General features: G+C 46.6%; 1 protein-coding gene across 1 annotated transcript in view; it reads left to right on the top strand.

The window, feature by feature from the left end:
• The first annotated feature begins 9,859 nt into the window (after positions 1 to 9,859).
• Fsd2 (fibronectin type III and SPRY domain containing 2) overlaps positions 9,860 to 25,662 on the top strand; it is a 31,280-nt gene continuing 15,477 nt past the window's right edge. Inside the window, exons 1-7 of the mRNA XM_021633092.2 lie at positions 9,860 to 10,511; positions 10,865 to 10,960; positions 16,013 to 16,243; positions 17,283 to 17,305; positions 19,167 to 19,288; positions 21,286 to 21,441; positions 25,344 to 25,478. Of these exons, the coding sequence (XP_021488767.1) occupies positions 9,882 to 10,511; positions 10,865 to 10,960; positions 16,013 to 16,243; positions 17,283 to 17,305; positions 19,167 to 19,288; positions 21,286 to 21,441; positions 25,344 to 25,478 (1,393 nt within the window). The 5' untranslated portion in view covers positions 9,860 to 9,881. The remainder of the gene's footprint in view (positions 10,512 to 10,864; positions 10,961 to 16,012; positions 16,244 to 17,282; positions 17,306 to 19,166; positions 19,289 to 21,285; positions 21,442 to 25,343; positions 25,479 to 25,662) is intronic.

The following is a 25,662-nucleotide window of genomic DNA, read 5'->3' as shown; positions in this document are numbered from 1 at the left end:
CAAGCATCTATTGATCAAAATGCTACATTTTGAATTGACTGGCTATAGGAAGGTCTCCAGACCATTAATGATCTGGTGTCCCTCCCTAGGGGGATGGGTCAGTTTCCTAGCAACTGTATCTCTAGTGGGTGGAGAAAGAATGCAGTAGGGCGGTTCATCCCCTCAGGGCATTACTGAACTTCTCCATCCAGCTAGCCTTAGTTCAGGCCTAATTTACCTTTTTATAATGGTAAATGCTCCCAAACATTTTTTTCATGAGAACCATCAAGCAATTTAAAATACAAGGCCCAAAGATAAAAATCAAAATGAGTATGGGTCCCTTCAGGATATAGGGATAGTAAGCCAAAGAAAACTATTATCCTTTTTCTCTAGTGTCTCTCAAGGCTTTTAGCCCAGTTGCTGCAATATTAGTTTCCATTTCAGCTACGCAGATGCCCAAGATAATGCCAGGGAGCCAGCCCCTTTTGACTTGGCATTTCAGCCTGCTAGGTGAGATTTGGGCGAAGATCCATCTTCTTCAGTGCTGACAGTTGGACCGTTGGCATCAGGGGCTAGGGAGGCTGAAATGCCAAAGGCTGGGCAATGGGGCAGGCCCAAGCATCTGGTTAGCTGATCCACCGGAAGAGGCAGGGAGCAACCATGTCAGTTTCCAGGAAGTCCAGATTTCACAGTTTAGGTTGGGCCCTAGCAGTGGGCCAGTTGAGGCAGTATTACCCAGTGGTTAGCATACCACAATCCGGGAGTGGCAGTCATCTGTCGTTGTGCCCAAATCTTCTCGGAGACCTTGGGGGAGCTACTGCCAGTTTTGGGACTCTGTCACAATAAGCTTACACATGTTAAAATGCCATATTCATCAGATCTCTGACAAGCTTGAGGGGCAGCAAATCTGAGTTACTCTTTGTCTTTATCATCTGCTCTAAACTGTGTCCTATAAAACAGAATGCTATAATCTCTAATTCTGGCATATTCCTTGGATACGTGTTTTAGAACTATATATCCTAGGCTTAACCTTAAAAAAACCTAAACAAAGACACTAGGTAAAGCTCAACATCTTAACCAACTGTTGTTGTTGGCATAACTTTAAATCTGCTCTTTCTGAACTAAAATTAAAGCAAACCTTTTAATCAAATATAGTTTATAGAGAGGCTAGCAAATCTTGCTGATCCTGCCACTTTGCATTAAAACTAAACAATAAAAAGCTTTGCACTCAGCACTAATCAGAGGCCTGAACATAACTGATAGACCTACACAAAGATGGTCGCAAACTCATGGCTCCACCCTCTTTATCTCTGGACCAGCATGGCGGCTGGCCATGTGTAACTGGCCAACTCAGCTGGAATCCCTAAACAAATATGACAGCAAAACTACAGCCCACCCTTTCTATCCCTGAACCATCATAGCGGCTAGCCATGTGTTAGCACAGGCGGTGACTGACTGACAATACCAAACATAGCCATTAGGTGTTGCTGATGGCATTGTTACCTCCCAAGATACAATAAGTTCTGTGAAACATTTACAATTTTTTTCATGACCAAAAGTTTTAACATTGTGATCGAATAAGTTTTAGAACCAACTGCATAACAGAACAGTACAGAACAATTTTAAACTGTACGAATTATCAGACAGGATTCTTCCCTTTAAAAGAGCATAAGAAAACATTTTGCAATGAAGAATCACCAGCCTTTTAAATAAAGTACAACATACTTTTAGATACAGGTTTTTTTCAAATCATATTAACTCTCTAGCTTTTTAAGCATACATGCATTAACTTTCTACAACACCCTAGATACCTTCAGGTTCCTAGCTTCGTTCTTGTGGCTTAACCAGACATTCTTACTTTAGACAAGATATTTTTTTTAAAATATCTCTTGCTTTCTCCCTTGCTTTTCAGACAACATAAAAACTCTCATCAAAATCCTTTCTATCCTGACATGATCCTGCTGGAGCCCAGCGTCCATGATTTGTTTTTATAGGCAAAGCAAAAACAAGTTACATTAATACAAAAAGAAGTTCTAAAACTGCAGTCATCTTAGATTCTAAGAACAAGAGACAGATCCATAAACATCTTTATGATATAAGCAAACCCATGATATAAATGATCCTGGAAGAATAGGTCACACACACACACCCCAAAAAAGGTAATTATGTATGATGAAGGATCTGCACCCTTGAGCACAAGTAATTTACTACCTGAGTTAAAACAACCAGTTGGGAAGAACCTGGAGATCAGGGCCACGTAAGCCATACCTTGATCGAGACTGCTTGATTATGCATATTTCTTTTAAAAATGCAATTTATTCTTGGGAGAGGAGTCTTTGCCTATTTGGGCTCTACATAGAGCCTTTATGCTGAGATACCAAGTTTTGAGCTTCCTTCAGATTCAAACTGAAATCATTGTCTTCCTCATATCTGATCGGTTGGCCTTCACCACATTGGCCCTCCTAGGCCTTCAATTTGCTAACTGCACAAACCTCCATAATCATATGAGCCAATTCCTCAAAGTAAATCTTTCCGTTATATAAATATCCTGTAGGAAAACATGGAATGATATGTTATATTTTTTCCATTTATGGATACATCGTGGGCATAGCCACATTAAAGAAATGTAGGCATGAAGTTGAGGCTGTGACTTGGTGCTAACGACATGCTTCTCATGGGCCCTGGCTTCAGCCTCCCGAGCAATAGGCATCTACATCATTGTTTGCAAATATTGAGTTGACTGTGTCACAATTACCTAATGAATCATATATTGATAGAAACAGATTCCTTTCCATTTGCTCACTATCTAAACAACACTGTGTGGACTGAAGGTAGCTCAGCGGTACAACATGTGCCAGTATCCTTCAGACCTTAGGTTAACCCTCCAGCCCTGCCCACACCAAAACACAACAGCAGGAAGTGGTGAAAATCTTGTCTATCCTTCTTTATGTGTTTTTCTTTTAACTTTTTGTTTTATTTGTTTGAGATGGGGTCTGTCTATATAACTCTGGCTGGCCTTGAACTCCAGGGATCCTCCTGCCTCAGACTCCCAAGCGCTCAGATTACAACTGACTATGAACTACCAGGTCCAGATAATGTCTTTATTTGTTTCTAATGTTTTGGGATATATTGAAGTGATAGTATTATAAAATAGCCCAAATAATAAATGCAAAATCCCCAGATCAAATAACCATGTACAGACTTTCAAAGGAAATCATTTCCCTAGTCCCAAACTCCATACACATCTCAGTCAACTTCTACAATGTCAGAATGGCCATTCTGAAGGCATGGAGCTTCACTTAGCACTTTACCCTTTCACTACTAATTAAATTATGCATACACACCACATGCAAATAAAATGGGACAGATTTGGAACTAGAGAAACAATTAGCTTTATGTCCTCTTTCTCTAGACAAGAGAGACTCGGATCTGAGAGTGATACAGGCCCCACAGCCCAGGGTTAGCACCTGCTGTGACAGCCACTCAGACAGCCAGCTAATTGCCTCCAGTCCAGTCCACTGCTCAGAGTGTGGGGAGGAGAGGGCTACTTGCTCCCTCTCCTGAGACAGGCTTCCTGAGAAAGAGGACTAAGCAACCAAAGAGAGAAGACAGTGATGTTGGATGAACCAGGTTTGGTCTTTGAACAAAGCTATAGACTGGACTTCAGTTGCTGATGTTGAGAGACCTAAAACTGTGTGTCACCTAAGAAGGAACAGAAATCACAAGCCCTACTGGCTCTTCATTCAGAGAGAGGGGAACAGTTTCCACACTGCAAAGGATGATGGGAGAGAAAAGAAGTTGCCTTTGATTGCCTCAGAGCTGTTCACACAAAACACTCTGAAAAAAACCCAGGTGGAAGGCACATAGCCCAGGACGGTCAGGCATCTCTGTTCTGGCCTGGCCATGACAGCTCTAGCCCTCTACGTGTGACCAGCCAAATGAGTCCTGGGTCTCAACCCCCCCCCCCCCCCAGTAAGTGAAGCACCTCAGAGCACAGCATGTGACCTCTCCTGGTGACACTTGAGTGGCAAGGCTGCGGTAGCAGATCTATATTTGGACTGTCCCTCATGGCAGGCCTGCTGCTATTTGTGGTGGAAGCTAGCTCATATTACTGTCCAACTTTGGCACCCCGCTTCCCAGATAATGCAGAGGTCACCAGGAAGGGGAGCTGGCTGGACAGAGATTCAATTTTCCAGAAGGAATCTAGGACCTTGGAGTTAAAAGACGCACTTATGGGCTTTTAAATGAGCAGGCAAGTTTGGGGGTAATTACATTATTGTAATGTAAACTGTATTATCTCGCTGTAATAACAGCCACTATGTTAATGGGCCATCTTTCCTTTAGCTGGAAAGAGATATATATCATGGGACAGTACAAATGTAATTACAGCTGATTGGGTCAATGTTCTCTATGCCTTCTTGAACTTGCAAGAATTCATATTGTTTGGAGATGGTACCAGGCATGAAAAGTCTCCTAATATTGTGGCAAGGTTGACAATTTTTGACCTGTGTCTTTCAGGTGTTTTCAGTACAGAGCCCATTTGCTAAAACACTTTGGAGCTCCAAACACAGCTATCATCTGGCTACAGTACTAGGTTGATAAATACTTTTGAATTTTAATCTACCACTGCATTCTGAAAACTCTCGGTTTCCACGCTTTGATTCAAACACTGAAATCAGTATTTTGCTGCTGTTTTCTGTGTATGCTGCACACAGCCCGCTCCTGAGGAAAGCCTTGGAATCCATGCTGGGCTTGGGAAACTGCTCAGAAACATGTTATCATGCTATACAGCTAACACTGAAAGGGAAATTTTCTTTAGCCGTACTTCCAGAATTACTAGAAGCTGCGTAGATGAGCATTCATCTACGCATTCATAATTATATGCAAAATGATGTCCCTGCCATCACGGTCTCACCTCTAGGGAATTATTTTCGGTAGATTCTTAGATGTAGCAGGGATTCTTGAAGGAAGAGAGAGAGAGAAAGAGAGAGAGAGAGAGAGAGGTGACTTTTCCTATCAAGCATAAAGATACATCCCATGCACACATAAGACTTAAACAAATGTCTTCTTTTAAAAAGATTCTTTTCAATTATGTGGCTGCGTGTGTGTGCATGTGGATGTGTGGACATGAGTGCAGGTCCCCGTGGAAGCCCAAGGTATCAGAGCCTGGCCGAGCTGGAATTAAAGGCAGCCCAGGGTGTGTGCTAGGAATCACCCCGGATCCTCCGCAAGAGCAGTAAGCACGGATAAGTGCTGAGGCAGTGCTCCCGTCCCTGTGCAGCTTTTTTTAAAGCTGGGCTGTTAGGGCAGAGAGGTGCAGTCTCCTAACATGTACAGTAATGACTGCGGTTTACTACTTTGCTCCCCTCAACCTTCATTTCATACTTTAGAAAATGGCAGTTTGTCGTCAGCGTTTCCCCTGCCCCCATTCTGACTCCATTAAGAAAATGAAGGAAACTTAAGGGGTGCAGGGGCAGAGGGGAGCAGTGTGCTGGGGCCTGTGCTGCACGGCTCATGCTTCGCTGCTGAGCAGGCAGACCAGGTGGCATTCACGCTCAGAGCAGATGTGCTGGCGAGGACGGGGGTGCGCTTATTCGCTTGTGTGTTAAAGGACGCTCAGTCTGCTTGCTGGCTATCTTTCCCGTGGCTCAATTTGGTACTATGAGCTCCAGCTCTGAGTTGAAAATGTTTATCGTCAGGATGTCTGTGTAATACAGAATTCTTCCCCCACTTCTCTGTCTCTCTCTGTCTCTCTGTCTCTCTGTCTCTCTCTCTGTCTCTCTCTCTGTCTCTCTCTCTCTCTCTCTCTCTCTCACACACACACACACACACACACACACACACACGCACGCACAGAGAGGTGCAAGTTTTATTTTTAGAGAGCCTATCCCAATGCATAGGAAGCCTGAGGTTGGATCTCGCCCTCACTGGATGGTGACTAGCTGTCAGCTCACTAGATGCAGAGAAGCCCAGACAAATCCTGGTTAAATTGATCATAAAGAGGCCCCTTGTCCCTCTCCATGTTTTGACATATTAAAATCTAGAAGTTGAATTAGGGGCCCTTCAACCCTATAATACCACAACTTCTGCCTGGGCTACTGGGGTGGTTTTGTGTGGAGAGCGGTGATCTCATTCGGCAGTGTCTCCGGATGAGTTTGAGGGCGCTCAGCCTCGGTGCCCTCTCCATCATCAGCTGCTCTCACGGGTCAAATGTTCCTAGAGCATCCAATTCCACACTGCTATGGTCCTCAGTCTCCATAGGTGTCCACGCAGGAAGCTTCTAAACTGGACCAGGAGGAAGATGCTGGTCTAAATGATAACAGAGGTAACAACAAGAACAGAAACAAAAGTGTGTTTATTGACAGCTTAATCCGAGCCTTGTAATATATAGAACAGTTCACAGACTTACATCCTTGCATCTAAATGCCAAAAGAGGTAGAAGCTAATTAATAAGCCTGCTTTATAGTCCATGAAAGTGAAGTCTGGAGAACTGGTTTCACAATGGCACACTGTTAGGGTATCTTAGAGTCAAAATATAAACCCAAAGGTATCTGAATCCAGAGGGCAATGGCCATGGGGAGAGAAAGGGTGTGTGTCAGGGGGAATATTATCTGCAATTTCCATGCCCAGAGCCAATGTTCATATTAACTTGCTATTCATGATACCAACCAGTTCAGCTCTGCTTTGAAGGCTGGTGGGGGCAAGTGTCACACTATTAATGAGTGGTTAGAATAGCTGGTCTTCAGGAAGGCTGTGGCAGGTACTGGCTGGGCAGGGGAGCAGAGAAGGAAGTGAGAAGCATTTACCAGGAAGAAGCTGGGTGAGATTTAACTGGAAGACACTGAGAGGAGATGAAGGAAGTCCACTAGTGACAGTGTGTGTGTCACCACTCTGAGAGTGGAAAGCCAGGGAACGGGGACTGTGCCAGGGATCCAAAAGAGCTGAGGCTGGTCAGTGATGGAGTTTCCAGAATTCAAGATGGCTGACCATGCTTCTGAGTTCCTTGCCAGGCAGGGACACCCAGCAACAAGAGCCATGGCTCCCACACTCAGAAGACTGGAGAAGAGGTGGCTTCAAGGACTGTTTCTGCCTACAGAGTGGCACTTGGGTGTGACATTGGAGCCTCAGGGGGAAACTGTCATTTTAGACTATGGGACCAGAGGCTGGGCTTAAGGGAAAAGAAGAGACCTGGGGTACCAGGAAAGAAGGAACGCAGCATCCCTGAGAAGTCATGGCCCAGCCCCAGATGGGGTGATAATCATTTATTTGATTGTCTGGAGCATCTTCAAGAGTAGGACCCATGTCGCACTCCATGTTCTGGCATCTGGTGTTATCCTGTTCTATGGAGCCTACAATTTTCCAGCCCCAGGAACAGTCAATGCTCAGACAAATGAGGCCCAGTGCCATAGGCCAGATACATGGTGAGGTCAGCAGAGCTGGCGAAAGACCCCTCAGATGGTAACTCTGAGAATGCAGACATCCTGGTCATTCCATATTGCCCTAAAAGCCAGGGGTGCCAGAACTTCTGAACCTCTGGAGTGATCTAGGGGAGTACCTCATTCGGGAAGCTGAAGCAGCAGCCAGGGGCCGAGGTGGAGTGAAGACAGGATACCTCTAAAGCCTAGGCTTACTGCTGCTGCTATCTGATGCTGCTGTCTGAGATACTGCCCCTGGGGAAGCCATGTGCTCATCCTCTTGTGTTTCATTTCTGGATTTCTGGTCCTCTTCTTCCTTCTCTCCCTCCTCCTCCACGATGCCAAGTCAGAGCTCACAGCAGGAATTAGCAGGAAGACCTTATTTTCATGCAGTGGGAATGCCTGATTAGCGGGCAGTCAGACACTCAGGACTGAGACAACAGAACTCAGTGCCTCCTGGAAGAGACTTTGAATTGTTCCATTGAGAACCATCCACTATAATAAGGACTAAACTGACCCAGGTTGGATCACGACGAGAGGGACCACAGTTGAACTTCCACAGCTGGGAGGCAATTTGGGCCTTGGAAGCCACCGAAGGGAGATAGACTTACACACGTAGGCAGTGTGGAGCCTTCAGAGACGCGTTATACAAAAGCACATTCTACAGTAGAAACCTCATTTGTTGATCACCTATGATAATTCTCTACAAAAAAAAATATGCATGCCAGACTTGGGAGCTGGTTTTTTTTCCCTTATTTTCTTATAATCATAAGTCTCTAACAGTAAGCCCCTTTTTTTCTGCTGAATCAAGATACCACCATAATTTTTAGTTGAATGTAAGCAGAAAGAGCATGTACAACATTACAATTTTTGTAAGTAATTTAAATGAAAACTTAGGCGTTTGGAGATTGATGTGTGTGTGTGTGTGTGTGTGTGTGTGTGTGTGTGTGTGTGTTTATATGGGCAAGTGCACAGGTACACATGTTCCTGTCATTGACGTCAGTTTTCTTCATTGATCGCTCTCCCCTTATTTTTTTGTGGCAGAGACCGTCGCTGATCCTGGAGCTCATCAATTGGGTTAGGCTAGCCGATCAATGAGCTCCAGGGATCTGCCTGTCTCTGTCTCTTCCCCACTTCCCAGGGCTGGGTTACAGACAGGTGCAGCTGTACCTGGCTTTTACACGATCCCAACTCCAGTCCCCACACTTTCATGGTAGTCACTTTACCAACTGGGCCATCTCTTCAGCCAAAAAAATGCGTCTTTTAATGAAGTGGATGAGACTTTGTTTAAAAAAAAAAAAAAAGCTCATACCCAAGTTTGAAAATTACGCATCCTAGAATGCAATGGAAATGGGAATGAATTTGTATTTTTGTTTTTTATTTTGTCCCTGTGAGCAGTGTGATCATGCTTGCCTATATAAGTAGATGGGAAGGGAAGCAATTTATAACAATGTCATTCTATTCCTTCAGCTCTTTCTAAAATGTATGTCAAAATTACATAATGAGCTATCATGAACATTTATTTTAAATAATATATCAACTGACAACTTGATTAGATCCTCTTGCAATTTTGTTGGAAGCAAAGAGCTAGAAAGCACTTACCATGAAAAAAATTTTTTTCTTACCCATTCATTAATGTCACTCACTCTCAGCATGGATACCCAGTACTCCAAACTGTCCTTTCATCTAGTCCCCTGGAGGCTTTATTAAATTCCCAAGCAATGAAATCCTACTGTACAATGCAATATTCAGAATGAACAGGAAGTATATTTTTTGCTTTTATGAGAAGAGAAGGGCTATTGAAAAAAGAGAACTTCAGATGCTGGCTAGTTCCCAGGCAAAGCAGCTCTGAGAAAAACTAAATGCTAACCTGAGGATCTAAAAGCTGATAACTCTTCATAATATCCGTACTGGCATTCCCCGTGGAAAGCCCCATGCACACATGAGCCACGGTGTGGAAATCAGTGTTATCAATGCCATCTCTTGAAGGAGCCTGACTATGAACAAAAGGGGGAGAGAATGGTAGCATAACGGAAAGATTATTTTTAGGCTGGTATCACGCATACTATTATTTCATAACAAATTATTCTACTACTCGATGACCTAAGATAATCAATAGTCATCATCTTGCGTGGTTTGTGAGGGCCGCAGATGGAGAAGAAGTCACGGGGTGGCTCTAGCTTGGGGCGGTGCTCCTGACCCAGCTTTCTCCAGCAGTGTCTCCACCTCCCCTTGCTCTCCAGCCAGCTTTGGGTCACCTAGGTCTCCGTGTGGTTTTGATGAGCAACTGTAGGTCAGCTCCAGCCTGGACAATTTTGTGAATTTGTTTGCCATGAGGTGGGTTGTGAGCATAACTTCTTGGATGAGATCTGAGCCCATGCAACCCCACACTCAGCCGCTGCGATTCCCTTCTTAGAAACTGATGCCCATCTCTTCCATATCCTAGGACTCAGAATATCCGCTGACTGACTGAGAAGGATTGTGTCAATGGAGGAGGAAGCAGGGGAGGAGCCGGGGATGGGCAGGCCAACAGCCCCCAAAGATTTCCACTTTTATAACATGGACCTGTATGACTCTGAAGATAGACTGCAACTCTTCCCAGAAGAAAGCAGCAGGATCAGAAGAGAATTAACCCAAGCTGAACCGACCAATGAGCCAAGGGGGACAGGGGACAGTAAGAATCTTCAGAAGGAAGTAGAGGAGCTTGTCCATCTATATGGGCTTGAAGATGACCATGAGTTGGGGGATGAGTTTGTGGATGAACACAGACTGGGAACTCTGGGGTACCCTTCTTATGGGATGAGGAGGAGAGACCTACCCAGGGAGCAGAGAGACTGGGGGCTTAGTGGGGATGCAGCTGAGGCTGAGGACCTGGGCTATGGAGGGCAAAGCTTTCCTGACCAATGCCAAGACCTGCGGGAAGCCTACAGGTACACACATGGCCGGGCCAGCGAGGAATATGAATGCTATGTCATCCCAGAGGAGGAGGATGAAGAAGAGCCTGCTGATGTCTTCTGTGTCACTTGCAAAACTCCAGTAAGAACAGTTGAGAAGGATTTTGATCTACACAAGGAACATGAAGTAACCCCAATCAACAAAGCACTGGAAAATGCCAAGGTAACAGGTCTCCTTCCGTCTTTGCCTAGAAAGTGTATATGTGTCTCAGGGATGTGGGTAGGAAATAGATCCTAAATGCCTCTGTAAGGATGGAATGGGGGCCTGGAGAGATGGCTCAGCAGTTAAGAGGTCTGGGGTTCAATTCCCAGCATCCACCTGTTGGCTCACAACCATCTCTAACAGCAGTCCCAGGGGATCTGATGGCCTCTCTATTGGCCTCCTTGGTGACCAGGAGCACACATGGTCTACAGACATACATGCATGCATACAGCCATACACATATTTTTTTTAATTTAAGAAAGACAGGGCCAAACATAGCATTAATATCTTATTTGTTCTGCTCTTTTCCACAGGATGAAATTCACAAAAATATGTGCAAATTGGAGCAGCAGATTATTGAGATGGAAAATTTCGCTAGCCACCTGGAGGAAGTGTTCATTACTGTGGAGGTGAGAGTGTGCTTGGTGGCTTAGCTTCCGTCTGTGGCCGCATCCAGCAGCTGCTCCTACTGAGCTACAGAAGCCACTTCTTAGAATGTGAGGTGTCATCTGCCCCCTCCCCTTAGCTGTCCATAGACCTTTTACCAGCCCTGGGCAGCCACAGAGGTGCCTGCCTCCCCTACGATGTTCTCCAGGTGGGAGAGGCTAGTGTGTGTATCTCCAGGCCTACTACCCCTGGGATGTTTCAAAGCAAGTGCGTGATACATGTTTCTGTTGTTTGTTTGGTTTGGTGTTTCAAAACAGGGCTTCTCTGTGTGTCCTCGGCTATTGTGGAACTCGCACTGTAGACCAAGCTGGCCTCAAACTCAGAGATCTGCCTACCTCTGCCCCTCAAGTGCTGGGATTAAAGGTGTGTGCCAACACTACCTGGATTTATAAAGGTTTATTGCATTAATAAATAAAGCAGAAACTTTCTAATCAAAGTGCCAGCTGCAAGGGGTATCGTTTTTTTGTTTTGTTTTGTTTTGTTTTTTTATTCTAACAGTGATGACTCCGTGGTGGCAGCAGGTGATGAAGTGAACAGTTTTCCTCTGTCCTTGGAGCTGACGTGGGGCAGGGAGGATATGTGTGTGGGTTTGTATGCACCTGTGTTGCAAGTGCACGCGGACATGTGTGTTCGTACATGTGAGAACCAGAGGTCTAGTTGGGGTGTCTTCCTCAGACACTCTGTACCTCATTTTTGGAGGTTGGGTCCATCAGTGGAATTGGAGTTCTCTAATTTGGCTAGTCCGGCTGGCCAGCAAAACCTGGACGATCCCCCTGTCTCCGCTGCCCTCAGTGTTGGGATTATATATGCTCACTGCTGCGCCTGGCTTTTTACGTGGGTGCTGGGGGCCCTAATTCAGGCCTTCCTGTTCGCATGGCAAGCACTTTATCAACTGAGCCACTTCCCCAAGCCCCTTCCACAGTAGGCTTTTGTTTGTTTGGTTGGTTGGCTGGTTGGTTCCCCCGCCTTCCTGCTTTCAGTCTCACCCTGAGATTCCCTTGGGTACTATCTGCTGTCCTACAGTATCGCACATAGTTGTTGCCTTGTACCTGGAGGCTTTTAATTGTAGGTATCTGGGATACCTATCATGTCACTGTATCCAATCAGGTGTGAGCAATCAAAGTTTTCCTTCCCTTTGAAAATGTTTATTGTGCACATTCATCCTACCCGGTGTTATGTTGCATAGGCACGTTTTCAGACACGTAGATAATGTGTGTTGAGCATATTCCCCCAACTCCCTCCCCTCTCTTCTCTCTCCCATTCCTCTCCCCTTAGGACCATCTGTTCCCTAGACACCTTCATGCCATATGTACATACACGGTTTTGTGAATCTATGTAAAGTTTAGGAACAACAAATAAGAGAGACTATAGGATATTTGTCTTCTGAGACACGCTTCATTTATTTAATGGTATTCTCTCCAGGAGCATTCATCTTCCTGCAAACAATCCCAGTGTGTGTATATACATTTTCCTTACCCATCCCTCTGTTGATGGACACCTATGTTAGGTCCATAACTTAGCTATAATGAATAGCAGCAATAAGCATGGATGGCCAAGTGTCCGTGGCAGGCTGACTTGGACCAAACGGGAGCCGTATTTTCAGTTTGGAGGGAAACCTTGCACTGATTCCCATGGTGTCTGGACTGCTTTACATCCCCGACAGCGGTGCATTCGGATTCTCTTTTGTCCACACACTCAGCAGCATTTCCTTGTCAAACAGGTTTTAGTTTTTCCACATAGCAACACTCCCACTCCTTCTGGTTACCATTCCTCCAACACAGACACACTTCTAGCTGCACGAGGCTTATGCAAATGAGTACCTGTGCTGTTCCTTTTCACTTGGCCATTTTGTAGCCTTTCTGTCAAGACTGGTAAGAACTTAGAATTCCAAGATCGGTGGATTCTGGGCTAAGTGTGCCCAGATTCTTGGTGTCTCATTCAAAAGTGAAATAAAACCCATACAAATTTCCAAGTAGCAAGGACATTTTACTCAAAGCAGAATGATAGAAGAGATCAGAAATACACTGTTAATATTGACAGCAGAGCTGGGTGTGGTATTTATCTCTCTAATCCCAGCAGAGGCAGAGGCAGAGGCAGAGGCAGGGGCAGGGGCAGGGGCAGGGGCAGGGGCAGGGGCAGGGGCAGGGGCAGGGGCAGGGGCAGGGGCAGGGGCAGGGGCAGGGGCAGAGGCAGAGGCAGAGACAAGCAGATCTCTGTGAGTTCTAGGTCAGCGTGGTCTACATAGTAAGCCCCAGGGCAACCAGGGCTATGCAGAGAGACCCTGTCTCAAAAAACAAAACAAACAAACAAACAAAAAAAAAACCCCAAAATATTGACAATAAGACACATGAGTGAGAGTACTGAGGGGCCCTGATTATTTTTGGGGGTTCCTTTATGGGCTTCAAAAAGAGAAGTTTGGTAATTAGGGTTATAATTTGGGAAATTTACTATTTTGATTGACAGGCTTTGAGTGTATGAACCTTAATCACTGCCTGTGTCCCTTCCCAGGACATATCTGATTTTAACCATTATGTATGTCCAATTATGTGTATGCATAAGATGATAAATCAGAAGTCCTCTCTCCTCTCCAAAAGCTCACTTTGAGGACATAATTTGACCTACTATGCTTGCAACCAAATCCAGTCTCGGCTAGATCAGCTCATTGTCCATAGCCCTGGATTGTGTTCTAGGATGTGTTTGAATGAAAATGGGGTGTTACCAAGGGGTTGCTAAGAAGAATGACTATTTCTATTGTTTAAAGCACGTATACATGCAGCTCTGTGCGAATAGGGGTCCTGGGTTGCTAAAAGGTTGCTAGGTGCTTTGCTCAGAGTTCGGTGGGTTGGGGTGGTACAGAGCCCAAGACAAATGGAGTCCACAGTTCTAAGCTGTTCTTTGTGCCTGCATTGCCTCAGAATGGACTTTTCATCCTTTGATGCCCCCTCTCTTCCTGTCCGGACATGGAAGAATGTGGGTTCTTCACCCGTGGACCAGGACTACTGAACTGAAAGCTGCTCTCATTTGCCCAATGTCCATACAGTCCCCTAGAGCCACAAAGAACAATGACAACTCCTCTGTCCCTGCCAGCTTACTTGAAAACTGTAAGGCGGGCATCCTTCACCCTCAGCCTTAAACAGAGAGAGAGATGCCCCGCTATTCCAGTGAACGCCCTTCTGCTTCTGAGCACAAGAAAGGAGAAGGGATAAGAGTGAGAGCCAGGCATGATGGCACAAGCCTTTAATCTCAGCACTCAGGCAGAGGCAGGAGGACCGCTGTGAGTTTGAGGCCAGCCTGGTCTACAAATCGAGTCCAGGACAGCCAAGGATACACAGAGAAAATCTGAAAAAAAAAAGAAAGAAAGAAAGAAAGAAAGAAAGAAAGAAAGAAAGAAAGAAAGAAAGAAAGAAAGAAAGAAAGAAAGAGGGAGACAGCCATGGAAAAACTCCTTATGCTCAGACTGGAGACTGGAGAGATGGCTCAAAGGTTAAGAGCTCTGCTCCTCCAGAGGACCTGGGTTTGAGTCCCGGGTGGCTCACAATAGCCCATAATTCCAGTTCTGGGACTCCAATGCCCCCTTCTGGTCTCTGTTGACACTGCACACATGATGCACAGACACATGCATGCAAACTCACAGCTTTTTTTTTTTTTTAAGTTCCTTATTCTGTCATCCTGCTCTCAGGTCAAAGTATCTTCATCCACAGTGAGGAGGCTGGGGACACCCTGTTATCCTCACTGGGGACTCGTCCATTGCTTCACCTCTCACCATTCTGACTGGGCCCTATGCTTAGTAACAGCTCTCTAATTCCCTAGAAGCCTCTTCTCACACTGTCTTGTCAGTAGATGAAGATGGCAACAGTCAAAACCCACTGAGCCTTCACGGGCTTCCAATATGAGAAATGGAGACCAGAAACCCATCTGCTCTGTTCGTTTCCCAGATTCTGTGCTCCTAGTTTAAATACTATAGATTTCAGCCAGGTGGTACATGCCTGTAATCCCAGCACTTGGAAAGCTAAGGCAAGAGTATTGCTGTGAATTCCAGGCCAGCCTGGCATGCAAAGCAGTTATCAGGCCATAGAAGGTCACCTAATAAGATGCTGTGTCAAGAAAATAACAACAACAACAAAAAATACCACATGTGCCAGATTCAGTATCAACACCCTTCTCCCTGCATTTCCTCATCCATTGGGCAGTGCCATTTGCCACAACCCCTCCTTCTCTCTCAGCTTTCGTATCTCTCCTTACTGCCATGAACTGAGTTGATAAACTTCTGATGATGCATATATCATCCATGTATCAGTGAAGACAGATAACGTGAAGTGTGAATGTGCAAGAGGGCGCGCCAGGTGGACTTCTCTCGAGGCAGGCAAGCATTTCTTCCTTGAAGTCAAAGCTTCCAGCAAAAAGCCGATTAAGCGTTGATGAGCTCCCAGGGTGGTTGTCATGGTGATAGGAGGTAGCTAAAACAGGGAGAGGATTGCAACAAGCTCTCAGGAAAGACGGTAGGGCTTTCTGGCAAGAATATTCAGGGGCGGGGTGGGGAACTGAGCACACATCTCGCTGGGGAAGTTTCAGGATTTGAGTTTGACCCTGACAACCCGCACAGGAAAGCCGGGTGCGGTGACGCAGGCTTGTCATCCCAAGATGACAAGAGGCATGGGGATCTCTGGGACTTGCTGGCAAACCAGCCTAACTTAATTGACATGCCCCATGCCAGTGAGAGGTCCTGTGGATGGCTGAGGCTGTCCTCTGGCTTATGCATGCACAAAGATGTATGTACATAGACATGTCTTATGCATTAACTAATTAACTAGTTAATGATCATTCCTAGAGATCGGAGTTTCCTTTGTTTTCACTCCCCCAGCATCCACTCCAGCATGCTGCTGAGAGATGGGATAAAGTGAAGGGATGAAAGCAGGTCTGGGTAGATGTCATGTCACCTCGGGTGGTGGGGGGGGTGACTCTAGTCCACATAATCGCATGCACTAAAATGATGGTTGAGGCCAACTGTCTTGCAGGAGAATTTTGGAAGACAGGAACAAAACTTTGAGTCACATTACAATGAGATCTTGGAAACTCTTGCTCAAAAGTATGAAAAAAAAATTCAAGCGCTAGGGGAGAAAAAGAAAGAGAAGCTGGAAGCCTTATACGGACAACTGGTCAGCTGTGGAGAAAATCTTGACGCCTGCAGAGAGCTGATGGAAACCATAGAAGAGATGTGTCATGAAGAAAAGGTTGAGTTCTTAAAGGTCTGTGATGAAACATGAAAGAAAGGAGCAAACCCATGAGATGAAATCCCTGGTCTAGCCTAGGGTACGCCAACCTACCCTCTCTCCTCCTGGAGATCTGAGTTGACTGGGGTGATCAGCATCTGATGTTCATGGTGGGAGGCTGTCCCTCCATCTCTCCACATCATTAGCGGCCAAGCAGGCGGGAGCATACAGGCCCTTTGCTCCCACCGTTCCCCAGCTAGTTCCAAGCTTTGTTCCTCTGTCCCTTGATCACTGACTGTCCCCTTGATCGTGGAGTTGAGTACAGACTGTATCCTGAGAGTTGCCTAGCTGCCTCCGATAGCTTCTCTTAGATCTCTGGGAGAAAATTGGTCCAGGTTAATAAGGTACTTTAAACTGCCCTGCGCCAAGAGTAGCAGTTGTAAATCTTACTTTATAACTTCACTCATTTGCACCCACAAATCCATTTCTTAATTATATTCAAAATCAGATCTGGCACAAACCTCATACAGCAGAGTTACAGAAATTTCAACCTCAGCTAGAGATCTCCCAAGATCCCATGAGACAATGGGGCAGATGTAGCTGCTTTCACTAAGGGTTGGGGAGGATTCTTCAGAATCTTTCTAGATACTGAGTGTGACACCCTGATTGTCCAATTATACCTTTTTCCTATCACAATTGCAGTATGAGATGCATGAACAAAGGTGAAAGGAAATCTGGCAGCTGCATGGGCGACACCAATGCTCTCATGGTGTCACTGTATCTCCCATCCAGAGCATAGGAAACGATGCATTATTTATGACGGTGAAAACTTGTAGACAGCCACAGTGTCCTACAGCAGAGGAACTGTGTTTCCATGTAAGTGTCCCTTATAGTCTTTGTAGTGCCCCAAAGGACCCCATATGAACCAGGAGGTGCAGGAATGTGGAGGGAAATGCTCAAGTATTGTATTTTATTAGTGTAATTTCTCCCTTTTCCTAATTTCCAATCTGAAAAGGTTATACTGTTTGCAAAAATTATTTCTTCAATGAATTTAATATTTTCTCTTCCTTTTCAGGATGCAGTGGCTATGACTGACAGGTAATATTTTTGTCCTGATCCAATTTCTTTTTCCATTTCTTTCACCTTCTAGATGCGTTTCCACCAGGCTATCTCTTTCCGCCTTTCAGCTTCAGTGACCCTATAAATAAAATAGTGCTGGCTTCGCAATGGCGGTGTGGGGTCGGTGGGGCCCTTTGGTATTGAATCTTGTACTCTCTGGGCCGGAAGCGAACGTGTGTGGTGAGACACATTCCTATGCTCAGGTCCCCCTCACACACACGAGAACTTTGTTTCACTGGGAGAGCCTGAGGGCTGGAACAACTCCCCAGCTCTCCCCAGCTCTCCCCAGCTCTCCCCAGCTCTCCCCAGCTCTCCCCAGCTCTCCCCAGCCCTCGGTCATGTTGAGGCAGAAAGCATGCACATTTTAAAGGCAGATGCAACAGAGTGTAAATCCTGCTACCACAGTGACCTGGGACAGGTGCCAGTCCAAGGCCCACCATCCCTATTTATAAACAGGCGGTTGTATGGAAACTCAGCAAGACAGTGTCTGTAAAGAAAATAGCGGCTTAATACTGCAAGGGCCTACATACATATGTTTTGGCCAAAATGGGCCTGGATTTCAAATTCTACCTTTGCCACTTAGAAAGCCTTGTGACTGCCGGGGAACGGACACAACACCATCCAGAGCAGGGGTTCTTATCCTGTGGGTCGGGACCATCGGAAAACACCTTTTTCTGATGGTCTTAGGACCTAAGACACCACTCAGTCGCAAAATTATGAAGTAGCAATGAAAATAATTGTATGGTTGGGGTCATCACAACATGAGGAACCGTATTAAAGGGCCGCAGCATTAGGGAGGTTGAGAACCACTGGTCTAGGGCTTCCGGAGCACCAACGTGAGGGTACTTGACCATGTGAAGTGCCAGTCTTGAGAGTAGAAACCCGAAGTCCCTGTGGAGATCCGGGATGATGTGGGACTGGAGAAGGTTGCCTCCCGCTGATGGGTGAACTCCAACCTTAGGTCCAACCTTTCCTCTTCCCCCAGGAAGGCTCAGACATGATAGATGGTTTGGATAGGAAGTGTTCCCTAAAAGGCTCATGGGTTGGAGGCTTCGGTCTCAAAGCAGCTATCATAGTAAGTGGGAACCCATGGAAATGGTTGGATTAGTAGAACTCTGACCTCGTGAATGAGACTACTTTGGGGGGTTCATAATTCTACAGTGCAGTTGGGAGGTGGTGGGAATGAGGAGTTGGGGGGCCCTTGAAGGAAGTGGGTGACTAGAGGTTTGCCTTTGAAGGATGCACCTTGGTCCTGGCTCCTTCTTCTTGCCTCTCTCTCTCTCTCTCTGCTTCCTGGCTGCCCCAAATGCGAAGCTTTCCTCCATTTTGACCCGCCTCCACACACACAAAGTTTCCACCACAGGCCCAAGAGCAATGGAGCCAGCTGATCTTTGACTGAAAACATGAGCCCTCCCTTTCAGCTGCTTATCTCAGGGATTTGTCAGAGCAGCAAACTACAGCAACCCCCAGGCCCATCATCAAGCCAGCAGAGTCCAGAAGCAGGTGAAGAAAGGCCAGTTTGGCAAAGAGGCCCTCTTCATTTACTGCTAGTGACCTAGCTCTATAATATTCCCTAAGAAGAAAGCCCTCCGTCTTTGTGGGAATTTGTGTCTTTTTAAAACCATGTATGAGTGTTTTGCCTACAAGTGTGTCTGTGTACGATCTGGGTACCTGGTGTCCACAGAGGGCAGAAAGAGGGTGTCACATCTGGAACTGGAGTTACGGGTGGGGGATGAACTGCCATTTGAGTGCTGGCAACTGAACCTAGATCCTTGGGAAGAATAACCATTGCGCCTAACCACTGATCCCCAACCCCTGGGCATGCCCTTTATGCCAACAGACTGGGGAAATTCCTAAAAACCAAAACAGACGTGGAGCTCTCTGCACAGCCTGAGTTTGAAGATCAGACCCTGGACTTCTCTGATGTGGAGCAGCTGATGGATTCCATCAACACCATTCCAGGTGTGACTCTGACCTGAGCATCTTCACAGCAGCTTAGATGAGACAGAGAGAGGGAGGGGGGAGAGAGAGAGAGAGGGAGAGAGAAAGAGAGAGAGAGAACACCACTTGTGACATGAGTGTACCAAAATGGAGTCTAGTCAGCGAGATAAACCATTCACAGAAAGATAAGCATTGCATGAGTCTTTCCGTGAGGTACCCAAAGTGGTCAAACCCATGGAATCAGAAAACAGAATGGTGGCAGCCCAGGACTGGAGAGGGAGAAATAGGGACTGCTCAGTGTGACAGCACAGCACCTGGAGCTAACAATAACCATCACTTCCACACATGGTAAGGGGGTAGATCTGATGCTAAGGGTTCTTAACAAACCTGTGCACATCCTCTCTCTCTCTCTCTGTATGTGTGTGTTGGGGGGGGTGCATATTCACATACATTAATGTGCCTGTGGAGGCCAAAGATTGACATCAGGTGTCTTCCTCAACCGCACTGCACTTCATTTTTTTGAAACAGGGTCTCTCTCTGGAGCTCCTGAGTTGTCTAGACTATCTGGACAGTAAGCTGGCAGGAATCCTCCTGTCTCAAAGGCATACATGATTGCTGCCTGCCTTTCTATGTGGGTGCTGGGGATCCAGACTCAGGTCCCCAGGCTTATTTGGCAAGTGCTTTTACTGATGGAGCCATCTCCTCAGCTTTCTTTCTCTTCTAAGGCTCAGTGGTATTGCATTGAGTAAATATACCACCATTTCTTTCTCCATTAATCTGTTGGTGGACACTTAGTTGTTCTCTTATCTTGACCACTGTGAGTAAGACTACCATGAAATGAATGTGCAAAATGTCTAGGATCCTGATTTCAACTCTTTGGATATATGCGCAAATGTAAGATTGCTGACCCTTTTGACAGTTCTCTCCCTCACTCCTTTTGCAGTGCTGGGGATTGAACCCAGTAGCTCATACCTGCCATACAAGCACTACATCTCTGGGTTACACCCCCCCTTTAAAGCCGGGGTCTTACTGAATCGCCCGTGTAGTTCTGCACTCCTGGACTCGTGTGATTTCCTGGCCTCCTGGGTGTGACATTACAGGCCCTAGCAGTTCCCTGTTCGTTTTCGTTGTTGTTGTTTTGTTTTGTTTTTGTGGTTTGCCATGCTCCAGGTTTCCTCGGGGGCTGTACAGAGCTACATCGATGGCAGTCCACACGGCTTCCCGTTCTCCAGATCCCTGCCAATGCTCATCATCCTTGGCTTTCTGGGTGTGGCTAGGCTAGCAGGCATGAGGGGATAGCTTTTTATTGTTTGGGGGTTTTTGTTTATTTGTTGTTTTTAGTTTTGTTGAGACAGCATCTAACTCTGTCCCCAGGCTACTTTGGAACTCACAGCGTAGCCTAGGCTCACCTCACACCTGTGATCCTTCTGCCTCAGCCTCCCAGGTACTGGGATTCCAGGCCTGCGACACCATATCTGGTCCTCGGGTTATGGTTTTGATCTGCATTTTCCTCATGTTAGTGATGCTGAGCACCAGTTCATACTTCTTGGTGGCAGTTTGTCTTTTTTGTTCACTTGCTTTTGAGACAGGGTTTCTCTGTGTAGCATTGGCTGTCCTGGACTTGCTTTGTAGACCAGGCTGGCCTCCCATTCACAGTGATCCAACTTGCCTCTGTCTCCTTGAGCACTGGGATTAAAGGAATGTGCCACCATGCCAGGCTCTTTTATGTCTTTTTTAGAAAACCCATGTTTAAGTGCTTTGCTCATTTTAAAATGACATTATTTAGGGTTTTTCTGTTATCATTGAGCTTTGGAGAGTCTTCGGTGTTTTGAACACCAGTTACAAATACCTCTTGCCTGTCCTCTATGGGCACCCCATGCATGCCCATAGTACACAGACACATACACAGAACACCCCCAAACACACACAAAACAACACAACAGAACCAAACCCGCCCACTCCCGTCCCACACCTGCACATACAGCTCCTCCTTGTTTTCTCTCTCTTCCTTTTTTTAGCTCCCTCTGCTCCGGTGATAAATCCCCAGGCGCCCAACTCAGCCACCAGCTCCTCAGTCCGTGTGTGCTGGAGCTTATACGCTGATGACACCGTGGAGAGCTATCAGCTGTCCTACAGGCCGGTGCGAGACAGCTCATCCGGCAAGGACCAAGCAGGTAAGGGCTAGGGCCTGGAATGGCTGTCGCTGACCGGAACGCTTCCGGGAACGGCACCTTGCTCGCTGGTGGCGGCTCTGGGCCCATCTCCACCGGCCCCGGTGAAATGGCTTGAGCAGGAGCAGGACTGGGGCCACTCTTCCACCAATCACCCATCAGCCCTTCTCCTGTGGGCAGCATACTCGCTTTTCTTGTTGCTAAGTATCCGATGAGAAGTAACTTTAAGAGCGGAGGGCTTAAGCTGGCTCACAGTTTGAGGGTACAGTCTGCCATTGCAGGGAGGGCATGGTAGCAGGAGCAGCCGGTCACACTGTATCCATAGTCACGGATCAGAGAGACACGAACTCTGGTGTCCTACTCATTCGGTCCTTAAAATTCAGTCTGGGACCTCATCCCACAGGATAGTGGCACCCGTATTCAGATTGGGTCATCCTCAGTCCCCGCCCCCTGGGTCACTCCTCCTCAGCTGAACCCCTTCAGAAAGGCATTCATAGACAAGCTTGTCTCCTCGATGATTCTAAATCCCATTAAGAGGACTCATCATAGCCAGCTTCCTGATAGTATCTCAAATAGCACAGGTGAATCAACTTTTTATTGTTGTTCTTGTTTTTTTGAGACAGGGTTTCTCTGTGTAACAACCCTACCTGTGCTCGAACAAGCTCTGTAGGCCAGTCTGGCCTTGAACCCACGGAGATCCAGCCCTCTCTGCCTCCCAGGTGCTCTCACGAGTGCCTTTTGTCGATAGATCAACTTTTAAGGAGGGCATTTCAGTTTTAGCTCATGGTTTCCATCTTTAATGCCACAGTACACCACAATAGAGTGTGGCAGATAAACTGGTCACCTAATAGCATCAGTGGAGCCAAAAAACAAGGAGGGGCTGGGGTACCAGTGTTCCTTTCAATGACACGTCCCCAATGCCCTATCTTCCTGCAACAACGCCCCACCTCCTAAAGGTTTCACCACCTCCTGGAGTCAGGAGCTAGCAGCAGCCTTGAATGCACAGCTGTTGGGCAGCACGTCCTTAAACCATAACCATGTTCTCCCACAAAAGGGAGATCAGACTGCAAAAACCCTGCCTCCCAAACTCCACATGGCCGTTTTGGTCTCACTGATAGGTCAGTCTGTCCAATGTGAGTCGGGTCAGAATGAGGTTTCTGGGCTTTGATAGATGAGGATGTGGAGGCTCAGAGAAAAACGAGCCGTCTGTGGGTCACAGTGAGCTGTGGCAGAACCAGGCTCCTTGCCCAGAGCACTGCTCACTGTTCCAGGCTGTGAGTTAAGGGAAGTGACAATGATAGCATTTCAGCCCGGGGGCCAGGAAGGAGGACGAAGGTTTGTTTTTTAACTATTTTTTATTATTTGAAACTTTCATATATTGATCTGTCCATCAGGCCTCCTCCCCTCCAGCTCATCCTAGGCCCCCACCCCATCTCTCTTCATGTCCTCTTTTTAGTTTTGGTTATGTTTTTTGTTTGTTTGTTTGTTTTAAGATTTATCTATTATGTATACAGTATTCTGCCTGCATGTACACCTTCATACCAGAAGAGGGCACCAGATCTCATTATAGATGGTTGTGAGCCACCATGTGGTTGCTGGGAATTGAACTCAGGACCTTTAGGAAGAGCAGCCAGTGCTCTTAACCTCTGAGCCATCTCTCCAGCCCTGGTTTTTGTTATCTGTGCTCGCCCTATGCACATGGGCCTAGGGCCATCACTGGGGCATGAGCAACCTACCAGTGGCCTCCTTCTTGAAGACAAGCATCTCTCCTTCCTTCAGATGCCATCAACTGCCCGTAGTTCCTTCACAAGGGGGTGGGGTCTCCTGGGCCCATCCCTCACCCATGCTGGAAACTTGACTGGCTAGATCTGTGCAGGTAGCCACAGCTGCTGTTAGTTGATTGTGCAATTGCCATATCGTGTCTAGAAGTAAGTCAGCATTTCACAGCTCTCTTCCCCATTTTTCCCCTCCTATGTGAACTTCCCTGAGCCTCTGTTGGTGGGACATTAATATAAGATGGCCAAACAACAGCTAAGCACTCAGAACTATTGACATGTTTGTGTTCAGCATTTTGACCAGTTAGGAATCTCTGCATTAACCATTACCCACTGTAAAAAGAAACTTCTCTGGCCAAAGTTGACAGCAGCACAAATCTATGGGTTGCAGACATAAATATTTAGAGTGCAGCTGATAACATGACCATTTATCAAAATGACAACAGTAGGTTCCCCACCAAGGTCTATAATCTCCCTAGTCATGGACTCTTGACCAAGTTTCTACTACCAGGTATGAAATCATTCCTGTGGAGCAGATCTCATAACCTATCAGAAAGTGGTTGGTTACCCTCCTAACTATCAGGCCACTATAGCACCAAGGAGTATATTTGCCAGTAGGTTAGTGCTATAGCATGAATGCTCCAGTGCCGGGCAAGATCACTGATGTATTTCTTCCCCACAGTGGCCTATATAGGACCTTCTGGCACTGTGAGGGCTAGCAAGCAGGAAGGAAACTTCCATCCTAGCTCCAACTTGATCTTTCTAGGCTCTGTGAGCAGGTCATCTGCTGTCTCCAGCAACAGGATGTCACCACCCAGGGCTGACGGGCATCAAAGCAGTGAAAATCACCTGTATTGTTTACGGAGTCTCGGAGAGCGCTCTGACCAATAACTCTCAGGAAAGTAGCTGTGGCGGCTTTGAATGAGAAATGTCCCCCATTGGCTCAAGTCCCCCATTTCAACACTTGGCTGGTGGTGCCGTTTGGGGAGGTTCAAGCTGTAGCCCTGCCAGAGGAAGTACGTGGCTGGGAGCGGGTCTTGAGAGTATGTAGCCTCATCCTACTTTGAGTTCACCTCTCTGCTCTGCGGTTGTGGTTGAGGATGTGGGTACTCGGCTTCCCGCTCCAGCACCTGCCCGCTTCTGTGCCTCCCTACGGCGAAGAACTCTTATCCCTCTGGAACCACAAGCCCCAGCAAGCTCTCTTCCATAAGTAACTCTTGGTCCCATTGTTTCATCATAGCAACAGAAAAGTAACCAATATAGTAGCCTACTCCTAAAACTGATTCTCATTAATGACATCCGGCTTCTGAGAGAAGTTTTATTCATGCATGCAGGGTACTCATCATCATCATCATTTACCAAGTAACAGATTTCTTTATGATTTTTTTATACCTTTCAATTGGTTAGATTTCTGAGAGGGGGGTCTAAGTAGCCCAGAGTGGCCTTGAACTTCACAGCTATCCCCCTGTCTCAGCCTCCTGAGTACTAGGATTACAGATGTACATCACTTTGTGTCAATTAGTTTCTGCTCTGTGACAACACTTCCTGCCCCTAATTTGGTGGCTTAAAATAATGCATATTTATTGTTTAATAATTTTATGGGTTGGCTAGACAGCTCGGGTCTGAGACCCCTTGAGTGCAATCAGATGGACCAAGGTGGCTTTATTCATTGTGATGGTTAATCTCCGTTGTCAACGTGAGGGATTTAGAACCACCACAGAAACACACCTCTGGGTGTCTCCAGGAAGGTGTTTCCAGGAAGGTTTAACAGAGCAGACAGGATCCACCCTGAATGGGAGTGGCACCATCCCACGGGACCTGGTCCCAGGCTGATTAAAGAAGAGAAAGCAAGTTGAGCGCCAGGCTCAGCTCTCTGCTCCCTGAGCATTCCTCCCAACAGGGGCATGGGGGGGGGGGGACAGGTCCCTCACTGTGTCCCAAGCCTCTTCTTGTGTCACGTTTGTCACTGAACCACTGCTAAGGTGGTCACCAAGGTAAGCTCCACTTTAAGGACTGGCAAGGCAGCCAGAGCCTCTCAACGCATGCTGTGGGGTTGTGCGGGTAGAGGAGGGAGGAAACGGCAGCCCAGAGACACAGTAACGCTTGAATTCTGTTTTCTTTTTCTTCCAGAGTTCTCCACGACAGTCAAAGAAACATATTGCTCAGTGACAAATCTTGAGCCAAACACCCAATATGAATTTTGGGTCATAGCTCAGAACAGGACTGGCCCCAGCCCCTCGAGTGAGCACGCAGTGTATATGACAGGTACTGCGTTGTTCGTTTTCATTCAAGGGGACACAGGACGCGGGTTTCTAGATGGGACCGGGTTTTCCATTTCATTTGAAAGGACAGGAGGAGCTGTGTGTGGTGGCTTTCTTTCTGTGCCTCGTTGAATGCACTAGATCTACATGCCTGGTGTGGCGGGGGCATTTTTTCGTGGTCAGTCTGC

This window comes from Meriones unguiculatus, chromosome 14, assembly GCF_030254825.1.
Source record: "Meriones unguiculatus strain TT.TT164.6M chromosome 14, Bangor_MerUng_6.1, whole genome shotgun sequence".
Taxonomy (NCBI): domain Eukaryota; kingdom Metazoa; phylum Chordata; class Mammalia; order Rodentia; family Muridae; genus Meriones; species Meriones unguiculatus.
The sequence above is the reverse complement of the archived record's forward strand: the minus strand, read 5'-3'. Positions and strand labels throughout refer to the sequence as shown.